This window comes from Planococcus citri, chromosome 4 (genome assembly GCF_950023065.1).
Source record: "Planococcus citri chromosome 4, ihPlaCitr1.1, whole genome shotgun sequence".
Classification (NCBI taxonomy): domain Eukaryota; kingdom Metazoa; phylum Arthropoda; class Insecta; order Hemiptera; family Pseudococcidae; genus Planococcus; species Planococcus citri.
The window spans coordinates 19,982,552-19,994,834 of record NC_088680.1 but is presented as its reverse complement, the minus strand read 5'-3'; the positions used below and the strand labels follow the sequence as shown (position 1 = coordinate 19,994,834).

The window sequence follows — 12,283 nt, the reverse complement described above, 5'->3', positions numbered from 1 at the left end:
TGCTTTTTCTTCAAAAATTGCGAAAAAACAAAACTCTTTGCCAATGATCCCCAAAAATTGCTGCTTTTGGCTAATATTAAAAGATTGCTACCTAAGAGTTGTAGTTTTTTATAAAAAAAAAATCAAAATAAAATTAAAGCTCTTTCATTTGCTAAAATTGTTGCATAAAGTCTCGCTTTTTACCAAAAATTGGGATTTTTGACAGAAATTACCTAAATTTTTTTGTTGTTGCCAAAAATTGACAAACTTTTTCAAATTAAAAATCAAAACATTTCAATTTGTAAAGTTTCGATTTTTTTGCAATAAAATGTATGTTTGCTGGCGTTTTGTTGATTTTTTGCTCACTTTTTCAAATTTTTTGGTTACTGACTTTTTTTTTTGTCAAAAAAATTGAGTACGAGCTTCAGCACAGTTGATGTGAGAATATTCTTACTTTGTGCCTGTTACCCTGATGGATTAAATCACTACTTCAAAGGGGAGAACTAAGAAATACTCCTAAGAGAAGCTAGCCATGGCTAGCTCAGCAGGATGGCGTTATAAGAATAAACCACAAGTTGTGGATTAAATACACACAAATGTGTACACAAAAGGTATTTAATCCAAATTAATATGTCACGACAATTAACTGACATAAAAAGAACAAATTAACACTTTAAGCATAAATTACCCAAAATGATTATAGATTATTTGAGATTCACAGAGCAAGCACATGTTGAACTGGGAATTTAGATGTGCGTGCAATGAAGCAACATAATTAATTAAATTAGACCCGATAGTCTGTTGCCTTTGCCAGAGAACAGACAACTACGCTGATCCACACGCTTGTAGCTACATCTAGGGTGTAGCTGCAAGTAGGACAACGCAGTGTTACCATAGGGAGTAATACCAAATAATACAACATAGGCAGGTTAGACATATGCTAATATATAACATATGCCCATCTGAGATTAGCTGTGATGAGCTTCTTCATCGGAGACAAACACGGATACATTATACCTATACCACATATGGGCTAGCCCTTTCACACCGACTTTTAATTTACCACAAAATCTCCGATTTTTTTTGCTAAATGTGTTCCTTGTACCTTTCCAAAGAACATATATTTTAATGGCTTCATACCCCCACCCCCAAGTTTGAAATTTGGGGCCGGGACAGCGTATGTCCCAGCCGGCAAGGTGGAATCCTCATCTTGGGACAGCATATGTCCCAGGTAGTATTGCGGAGACCCTCTGGCTGGGACACCATATGTCCCAGCCGTCACGGGACACAAAAAATGCTTCACTGGGACACACGAATATACTTATGGATTTGCTCATCTGTGAGTGGACGATCATCTCCTGGCCATAGGTGAAAGCAAACATCGTCAAAGTTGAAAAAAAGTTGAAAAAACGTCCAAAAACATGAAAAAATTTCGATGAAAATTTACTCCTTTTTCATTTACTCATTGCCTGCTGAGTTTTGACTCAAATTCCAAAATTTTTTCACTAAAATGTACCTCAATGTGTCTAGTTTTTGAAAAAAAAATACCCGCTTTCAACCGATATCGGCAAGTATGAAAAAAAAATTATCAGTAAACACAAATTTCTAGGACTTTTAAAAATATGCCGAATAAATCGCATTTTCGCGTAAATATTCAACCAGTGTTGCCTTTTGAACGAAGTAAACATTGTAATGGGTAGCTTAGGTGCCGTAATACTGCTGGGACTAGTTGCTGCGTTCATAACATACTTGTGTGTCCCAGTATAGCATGTTTTGTGTCCCGGGACATACTGTGTCCCAGGACATACGGTGTCCCAGTCGGCGTGAAAGGGCTAGAATCTGACTATGAGTAATATCATGGGTATATATTTGTACTCTTGCCTCCCATATTTTCTGGGATGAGAGAATACAAAAGAGACAGAAGTGTTAAATTTGGAATTGTGAGGTTTAACACTATCCATAATGACGCATTGCATCAATTGGCCAGGAGTAACTGGCACCTGAAGGTACCAAATCACCGACTCACCACTCAATAACGACATTTTGCTACAGATGCATACCAAACAACAGGATGACAGGATCAAAAAATATTGACTCTTAGTAACACTGTGTCTGTGATCATAATAGATCAAAAACAAAGGAGGGGGTGTGGAAGGCGAGTTCTTCCCTTTCTTGAACATGATAGTTTGTGGAAGGGGAAATGGGGAACTGTTTTTTCATATACGATGATATGAAGAAACAAAAGATGTTAAATTGGGGAAGTTTTTGGGAGCTCAAAAGTGTTAATTTTTGGGAGAAAACTTGCACAAAAGGCAAATGCTACGATGAACATGGGATTGAAAAACAACACTAACACTAACAGTTAGGTAGTGTTACCATAGGGAGTAATACCAAATATGTAATACTATATAGGCAGGTTAGGCATACATGGATAAACGGATATAGCATTAAAAATTCTAAAATATTGATGAAAAAAAAAATGAAAAATCGACCCCGAAATGGAAAAAGTTTATTTATGCACAATTGCACAAATGTTGATCCCTTTGACTGGGATAAACTTTGGAAGGAAGGTTAGCCCTCGTACTGAATTAGGAACGATTTTGAAGAAATTCGTCTTCCAAAATTCCATTACAAATTTGAGCACCTTACTGAAATTTCTCTTTACCCTCGACCCCTGCTCACCTCTTTGAAGGGCTCTTTATTCATTTCAGATCATTCAGCCACTATTTCAAATCGTCTAGAACTACACGTAATACCGCATATAAAAAAATTCCGTTGTTTTCAATTTTTAAATAATATGACAAAAACTTCATACCTACGTTTAAAATTCAAAGAAATCACGTTTTGTTGACAAACAACAAAAATAATACAAAATTCCAGGCCAAAAAAAAGAAAAAAACAACCACAACTCGACGAAAAATACATAACAAAGGCACCCACGTACTTATATACTTAGTGATCCAGCTTTAAAAAAAAGTCATCCTACGCTTAGGAACCCTATACCTACCCAAACCTGTACGTCTACGTACACAGTATGAAGGCTACCACACGTTCAAAAGCATCAACTTCCATTAAAAAGGCTCCATCTGCGCCGGGGCCGCCAAAGAAAGCAAAAAAAAAACTAGCACGAAAATTTCATGAATAAGGAATTTTCCTCTCCCGCAACAAGATCTCGCGTCAAGTTTTCAAATACGTAAATTTAAACCTTTCGAATTTTCAAGGTACATCATTTCGATATCGTATCGAATGGCTGTGTAACAACGACACCGAAGTGTAAAAATTTTCCTATATACTTATTTTATCACTGAAAAGAATATATTTTGCGCGTTAGCGCAGAACATAAAAAAAGCAACAAATGTCACCGAGAGAAAAAACTCAACCGCGTAAAGCCCAAGTTATAAAGAAAATGCCATATTTATTCGTACACCGTGTCAGATTATTGAAAAGGTGTTAAAAAATCCACCACGCTAACGGGAGTTTTCCGTTCTTTTTTTCCCCTCCTTTGCGCGTAAAACAAGTCGAGTCGCGCCTTCCAAGGTGATATTTTAAACCCATTAAACGGATGTTTTCGCGAGTAATTTCGATCAGATCGTAAAATAAAAAGAAAAACCCAACGTGATAAATTTAAATTCACCTATTTTCCAAATCGATAAAATAACCGAACTGACGTTATACGTACACCGCTCGTTGGCGAAAAACGATACTCATTTATCAATATCCGAGCGTTAGAAGAAGCTATAAGACTCTGCGGAATTTGCTTCTCAGTTCTCTGCTGTAAACAGTTATGTGGTTTACATGGCGTCTACGAGTACGACAAGCGATCGCAATACTAAATAGAAATTTAAATTATTAATCGAAGGTTTAGCCGCGAATTAAATTCGGTTTTAGTGTTGGTAAGTAAATTGTAACCACCGTTTCTCACCAACTGTTGCATCACCTTTCGGTCAATGAAATTTTCAGATTACCTAAACTTAGTCGTGTACGATCTCTCGTATATACGTTCCCTAATACAATATGCCAGACTGTATTCTAATCCGCCCTGCATCTTTCTCTTTCCCTCTCTCGATTATCGTTTGATATTATTTTCTCGACGGAGTTTCGAATACCCTTAGATGTCATCCCCATGGTGGTGAGTATATCTATACCTTTTCCCTTGTCAGCGATATTTTTCACCCGCATTAAAGTGGCCATTATCAATAATACAGTTACCACCCTGCAGTATTTCCATCCTTCTGCCTTCGAGGTTTATTATTGTAGAAAACACAAAATCGTACGAAGCTCTCTACTAGGCCTACGGATACCCACCTTTATACACATGAAAATAACCAAACCGATGAAATGTTGCTATCGTAACGCCACCGAAAACACGTTTTCGTTTAATTTTTTGACACATCTGTCAGAAATAGAATTTATCTTGCTACGTTGAGGTTTTTTTTCTTTGTTTATTTTTACACCACTGCAAATTTCTATCGCCTTCTATCGTCGAACTGAAATTGAAAATTGACTATATTTTTGCTCGATAAAACATGCGGTTGATTTTTATGTTTCTGCTCAGTACGACAATGATGATTTTCGAAAGCGAAATGTATTCCTATACCTATCTGTCGCGTATCTTTGGTTGAAATTAATGACCTTTGTTTGTAATACGAATCGTTCTTTTTTTTTACCAAAAAGTTCAAAAAAAGTCTCGCATTCAATGTGAATTAAAAAATTCTCATTTTTTCAAAATGACAAAAAATTGGTTGCTTTTTTTGCAAAAAAAAACATGGTTTTAATTTTTTTGTCAAAAATAACCCAAAAGTAACTGTTTTTTTTTTGCCAAAAAATGCCAAAAAGTGTCTCTTTTCACCAACAAGTTTTTAAAAAGATCTCACTTTTTTCACAAAAATTTCCAAAAAGTCATAATATAGATGAAATTGTCCAAGTCTTGATTTTTGCCAAAAATTGATAATTAGGATTTCTTTTCAGTAAAAGCCAGTATTAATTTTTAAAAAGTCCTGCTTTTTGCTGTAGTTGTTAAAGTATATTGCTTTTTTCCAAAAATTGTTAAAAATTCTCGTCTTTGGTAACATTTTTTACAACTCGACAGAGAGATCAAAGTAGCATTCAAAAATACACCACGATGAGGCATATTTCTATTGTTAAATTTCATTTCTTGATTTTTGGCAAATTTTTGAAAATTCACATTTGATCCACTCTTACGAAATATTGGAATTACATCAGGTTGAGGTAGGAGGCTATTTTGAATAGTTCTGGAGCATTTCTCGAATTTATGAATTTTTCATAAGGTAGGTACAAAAAGTCAAAGGAATCAAAATTTGTGCATAAATGAACTTTTTCCATTTTGGGGTCAATTTTTTATTTTTTTTATCAATACTTTGGGATTTTTGAACTTTTAGAACTCGTACCTACTCAATTTTTTTCAAAAAGAAAGAGGAAAACTTCAGTAACCAAAAAATGTGAAAAAGAGAACGAAAAAGGGAAAACGTGTACCTATTTTAATGCATGAAAAAATCATTAAAAAAACAACATTACAAACTGAAATGTTCTGGTTTTTAATTTTAAAAAGTTCCAATTTTATGACACCAACAGAGTGAGAATTTTTGCAATTTTTGGCAAAAAGCGAAACTTGTGACAATTTTAGCAAATGGCAGAGTTTTTAGCAATTTCTGGCAAAAAAGCGAAAATTTTGGATAATTTTTGGAAGAAGGTGAGACTTTTTTCGGAAATTTTTGCAGAAAAACCACAACTTTTAGCAGAGTTGGGAAATCGAGAATTTTTGACGCTGACAAAAGTGAAACTTCTTGGAATTTTTCTTAAAAAACTACAACTTTTAGCAATTTTACTAAAAGTAAAAATTGAGAATTTTTGTCAATTTTGTGAAAAAACGTGTTTTTTAACCACTTGTAGCAAAATGTAAGACCTTTAACAGGGTATCTAACGGATTTTTTGTTGAAAAAATCACTACTTTTTCACTACTTTTTTCAACCAAATTTTCAGAATGCCATCCACTCGACCCCCCCCCCCCACACAAACAAATTAACAAAGTCAATTTTTTCATGAAAATTTAAAAAAAAATTAAAACTGGAAGAAAATTTGTAATTTTAATCAAAATTATTGAAAAAAACAATACAAATAAACGAGCTTATTACATTCGTCATAAGACAAGGTGTCAAACAAAATTTCAAAATAAAAATTCAGGACTTTAGGCAGGACATTTTTTAAACGCTAGAGATTTTATTAAAAAAAAGGAGCCAAGGGGAAGCAAGATTTTACATTAGAATTTTTCGCTTTTAGTTTTCCACTGTCTTCAACATCCCAAGATTATTTTGAAGCAAGTGGATGTCGAAAATATAATTTTATCATTTCAATTTTTGATTTTTTTTCACGTTGAAGGTTCGTGCCATGTAATGAAATTGGGCGAATAAGAAACTTTTTTTTGTTTAACAAACCAAATTTTTTAATTTCAAGAGGGGGGTACATATAATGTAAGAAACTATGATTTTTAGTGTGATGAATTGGTGAATTATAAGTACATAGTTTATTACTTATTGCTTCAAAATTTTGAAATTCAAATGATTTTTTTTGTTGAAAAATTCAAAATTGAAAAAAAGCAAACGAGTCCGAGTGAAGCGAGGGCAGAAGCTTTCAAAAATATGTACATGTTTCGAGAACTGAAAAAAAAATGTGTAATGTCTTCATGCAGGGAGGAGTTTATTTTTCTGATTCAATTAAACATTGAACATTTCTTGAATTTGACCAATAGTTTTTCACGGGGAAAAAGAGTAAACAGCCCGAGCGAAGCGAGGGCAAAAGCTCTAAAAAATGTGTAATTCAAGCTCTAAAAAAGTCGACAAATGAGCTCTTTTCTACGGAATAAAGATCGAGAAAAAGGAACGAATTTGAATTTTTTCATTTTTTCACTACCTTTTTAACAAAATTCACTACTTTTTCACTACTTTCACTACCCATTTTAAAAATCACTACTTTTTCACTACTTTCACTACTTGCACTACCTGTTAGATACCCTGTTTAACAATTTTAGCAAAAAACAGAAATTTTTGGGAATCACTGGCAAAAAGTTTTAGTATTTCTTGAAAAATTTCAACTATGCTAAAATGCAGGACTTTTGTCAATTCCAGGCAAAAAATTATGCCTAATTTTTTTACAACTTTTTGTATTATAAAAACGAAATTTTAAGCAATTTTTGGCAACAGAGCAAGCATTTTTCGAATTTCTGAAAAAAACAAGACTTTTAGACAACTTTTGGAAAACAGTGAGACTTTTTTTGGTACTTTTTGCAAAAAACTACAATTTTTAGCAATATTGCCAAAAATTGAACATTTTTATGTCCATTTTTGAAACAGTGAAAATTTTTGAAAATTTTTAGCAAAAAGCAGGACTTTTTGGAAAATATTGGCAAAAAAGGGATACTTGGAAAATTTTGGAAAAAAGTGAGACTTTTTCAGTTTTTTTCAATTTTTTTCAATTTTGAATGTTTTGCAAAAACTGAAATTTATTTTGGCCAATTTTTGGAGAAATGAGATTTTTCAGCCATTTTTGGTACCTATAAATTGCAAGACTGCAAATTTTTTACAAAAACCGAGATATTATCAATCATGCTCGTAAATGCACAAAAATGATGCTTTTTTGCAATTTTTGCCAAAATGCGAGACCTTTTGGTAATTTTTCAAGAAAAAAAACTGATTTTTTAAAATATTTGTCAGCGAAAAATCACCACTTTTTAGCAAAAAACGAGACAATGATAATTTTGACGAAAATCAGCATTTTCTATTGTTTTTGGCAGAAAGCGAGACTTTGACCATTTTAACAACTAGCAGGTCTTTGTAACCGCAACATTGAAAATGCAGCGTATCCAGTTGAGATGTACACTTTCGTGAATTATTCCCCAATCGATAATTATTTTAGATGGATTGAAAGATTGAATTTTCGAAAATTTGTAAAAAAAAAAAAAAAAAAAAAACTCAAATAGCCAAAACGTCAAAAAAATAACCAAAACTTACTGCCCAATAATCAAAATCATGACTAAATGGCCGAAATGTCCCTTTCAGAGAACAAAACATAATTTATAAAATTTTCCACCATTGTTTCATAACGACAGATAATTATTTGATATCCGGTACAATTCGATCGAATTTACCCCTTTCAAAATTTCCCCAACAAGCACCAATCTCAGCGGAAAAAGATCCGCTTCATTAATGCACGAACGTCGTCATCGGTAGGTATAGGTATCTGTAATATGGTACAATAACGAGACGATGTTATCAACATCTGCGTCTCGAATTTCGTAAATTTTCACGAATTAAAATTCAGGCCATAGTCTCGCACCGTGCTCAGTCCAAATCAATTCAAACGTGATCGCTCCGAGCACACGGTAGCGCCTCAGCCGAATGCACGCATTCCAAAAATAATTAATTTCCAAGACCATGACATATAAATACATATAAATATAAAAAAATACCAGAAGTATTTTGCAACCGGTTTCACACCGTAATCTCTAATTCGACAAATATACTACAAACATTCTTATATCTATGTACTTATTGTCAACTCACCAATGCAAAATATGAAGTAAACTTGCGCTATTACTGGAAGCCATCCGATATGCTTCATTATCAATTATTTCAAACTGTATCTGAAACATACGAAAATATCGCACTGCGTTAATTTATAAGCTGCTGTGTATACGAGAAGGTATTAATTGCGAGAAACAATACCGAAGGGCAAATGAAGCGAGCCGCGGGCAGAGAGGGAGGTAGAGGTGTTAACAAATATACGTATAGTACGGACTACCGAGCAGCAGCACACGACAATCGTAATATTTGTCCAATTACCCGTGTAACGTGTTAAGTAAGCATAGTTCTATACATTTTTTCCAATACATTTGATAATTATACTTGAACACGAGCAGAATAATAATAATATCTATCTGGGAAATTCGAGCTCAATACGCTGCTCAGTTTGGGGGGGGGGATTTTACAGGAATGGTTAACTGCATAGAAGTAGCTGGCTGTTAGGGACAAGAGTTTGAAAGCTGATAAGATTGATGCTGATATAAATTAAATGTTTTGAAATCAAGATCCAGAGTCATTCGATATCTTCCAGAAGGGTTACTAGAGACAGAGAAAGGAAGCAGAGAGGAAATAGGCTAATCTTTTGGCGCCAATTCCTCCATTTTCACGTTAGCTAATTTTTGTGTTCGAGGAGAAGTTTCTACCTCCAACTTAAGTTAGTCATCAACTCAGATAATTTTTTTACTAGAGCATGAAAGGAGACCTGTAGCTCACCAAAAAAATGTCAGCAGCCCAGCTGAAAAATTGATAGACCAACAGAGCATTTCTTCATAATAATATCAATACCAACATAAAATACTTCAAAAAACGAGGGCACATTAAAAAAAGAAAAAAACCTTCAAACCAGCATTTATATGTAGCTCTTCATCGCTTAATATTTCACATCGTGAGCAAGCTCATTTTAAAACAAGAATTTGCTCCGCAAAAGACTCTAACACAGACAGCAAAAAAAGAACGAGCATTCAGCTCCGTACCAGAGGAAAAAAAACCTCGTAACCAAATTAAACATTTGATACACCTACCTGTATATTAAAGAAAAAAACTCGGCCACGGGCTCAACTCGAATAAACTCGTTTTAATTCTAGATAAAAATCCTCTCTAATTTTATCTGAAAAGTTGACGAGGAACGAAGACCAAACAAAAGGTGGAGACGGGGAAGGGGGGAAAGACAAAACACACGAAGTGAAGTGAGCTTTGTATTTGGCATATTTTGCGCCGCCGTCGTCGGAACCGTTGACGCGTGAAAATTCAACGTTTTTTTTCTTCTTTTTTTCTATTAACTTATACTGAAAAAAAGGGGATGGTAAAGAAGAGAGAATCGAGAGTTGAAAACGGAGAAGAAATTTTCAAGGTGGAAGGGAAAAAAATTTACATTATCTCGCGGAATTTCTAATTTCGTAAGAAACGTTGTGCGCTCTTGCATTGTCTCGGATAATATTTTTTAATTCGGCGCGGCTGCGAATGTTTAATTAAATCGTACGTATAAATATTCAAAAGAACTTCAAATAATACACTCGAAAGCACGTTTCTGGGTTTAATTTATAAAATCTAAAAAAAAAGTGAGAAAAAAAATTGTCTACTCGGAGGTGCCTTATTTGTGTTTTAAACGGAAGGTGTTAACATTTTTGGGCCATTTTTCTCGTAAAATAATACCGACACCTTGACCTACCGGGTGACCAATAAATTCTGAGCCGAGTACTAAATTTTAAAAAAACGTGATTGCCTAAAACATTTTAATGCAGTTGGAGAAAAATGACTAGAAAAACCAATACATTTTAAGTTGATAAGTAGACGTACATAGTTTGTTCTGGTAAGTTAGACTACTTTGCGATTTTTTGGAAATTTTTGATAACAAAGTGAGAATTTTTGCAATTTCTGCAAAAAATTAGACTTTTGGACAATTTATGGAAAAAAGCAAGACTTTTTGAAATTTTTTGCAAAAAAAAAATTGAAAATTATTGACAAAGTACCTTTTACGATAGATTCAGTGTTTGGGAAACTATTTTATAGGAATTGATCTGTTTTCAAGCGAAGTGAATTTAATCGAATCGAATCGAATCATTCACAACCGATTGGTGATTGAACAAATTGAATGATTTCTAGGTGACTCGTTCGCGAACGAATCGATTGATTTACTTAATTTTTGGAGAATTATTCACAAACAAATTAAATTATTTTTGGTGAATCATTCGCGAACGAACTGACTGATTTTAAGTGAATCGTTCGCGAACGAATCGATTCATTTACTTGATTTCAAGTGAATCATTCGCGAACGAATTGAATAATTTTTTTAGTGAATCATTCCCAAACGAATTGATTCGTATAGGAGACTCGTTCGCGAACGAATCGATTCATTTACTCAATTCATGACGAATCATTTACGAACGTATTGAATAATTTTTGCTGAATCATTCGCGAACGAATCGATTCATTTACTTAATTTTTGGAGAATTATTCACGAACGAATTAAATCATTTTTGGTGAATCATTCGCGAACGAATTGACTAATTTTTAGTGACTCGTTCGCGAAAAAATCGATTTATTCGCTTGATTTTTGGTGAATCATTCGCAAACGAATTGAATAATTTTTGCTGAATCATTCGCGAACGAACTGATTCGTATAAGTGACTCGTTCGCGAACGAATCGATTTATTTGCTTGATTTTTGGTGAATCATTCGTGAACGAATTGAATAATTTTTGCTGAATCATTCGCGAACGAATAGATTCGTATTAGTGGCTCGTTCGCGAACGAATCGATTCATTTACTTGATTTTTGGTGAATCATTCGCGAACGAATTGAATAATTATTTTTAGTTAATCATTCGCGAACGAATTAAATAATTTTCAGTGAATCATTCACGAACGAATTGATTCGTATCAGTGACTCGTTCGCGAACGAATCGATTCATTTACTTAATTTTTGGTGAATCATTCACGAACGTATTGAATAATTTTTGCTGAATCATTCGCGAACGAATTGATTCATAAATTGAAGAATTGATCAATTCATTGGCGAATAATTCGCTAAAAATGAAATTTGATAAACTTGGAAACTTTTAACTTTAGGAACATGATGATGTTGGCGTCTAAAAAAATAATTTCCTATTTTTAAATTTTCCATCAAGTTCAAAGAAAATTGTGCTAAAAGCTCCTCCAACTTTGAAAAAAAAATTGAAAAAAATTGAATCTATCCAAAAAAGTTTTTTACGCGAGAATTCTGCTCCCAATCCCTCAAGATATATTTAGTAGGTATGAACATATCTTTGTATGAAGCTCTCCAATCGAACTTTTTAAAAAATTTTGTCATTTTTGATCAAAATTTTTCTAAATAAAACCATTTTTAAGAAAATCCTTCCTCCGGTCCCCTCTTTTATACAATGATAACTCCACTAACCAAAATTTAAAAAAAAAATCAAAAATTTTTTTGGTGTGAGTGAGATTTTGTTCCGAGAAGTATTTAAAAAATTATTATTCTTCAAATCGCATACTTTACAAACAAAGACTTCACTGTTTTTAGAAAATTTTCAAAAAAACAACTCTTTCATCCTTTCGCACAAAAACCCAAACAAGGCTCTAGTTAGCGTCATTTACCATCAATCAATGACCTTTACTCGCACCACCGAATAAACATTCATGAAGAAAAACATAAATAAATATACACAACTTCATGTAAATGTTCTCGATGATCTGGAAATATTTCAACTCAAAA

General features: G+C 33.5%; 1 protein-coding gene and 1 long non-coding RNA gene across 5 annotated transcripts in view; both read right to left on the bottom strand.

Moving 5' to 3' along the window:
• LOC135842319 (Ig-like and fibronectin type-III domain-containing protein 1) overlaps positions 1-12,283 on the bottom strand; it is a 315,844-nt gene that overhangs the window by 98,630 nt on the left and 204,931 nt on the right. For all 3 annotated transcript variants that reach the window (XM_065359716.1, XM_065359715.1, XM_065359717.1), the window contains one exon: positions 8,556-8,635. In XM_065359716.1, the coding sequence (XP_065215788.1) occupies positions 8,556-8,613 (58 nt within the window). In that variant the 5' untranslated portion in view covers positions 8,614-8,635. The remainder of the gene's footprint in view (positions 1-8,555; positions 8,636-12,283) is intronic.
• Positions 1-12,283, bottom strand: part of LOC135842327 (uncharacterized) — a 406,653-nt gene that overhangs the window by 215,566 nt on the left and 178,804 nt on the right. The window lies entirely within an intron of this gene.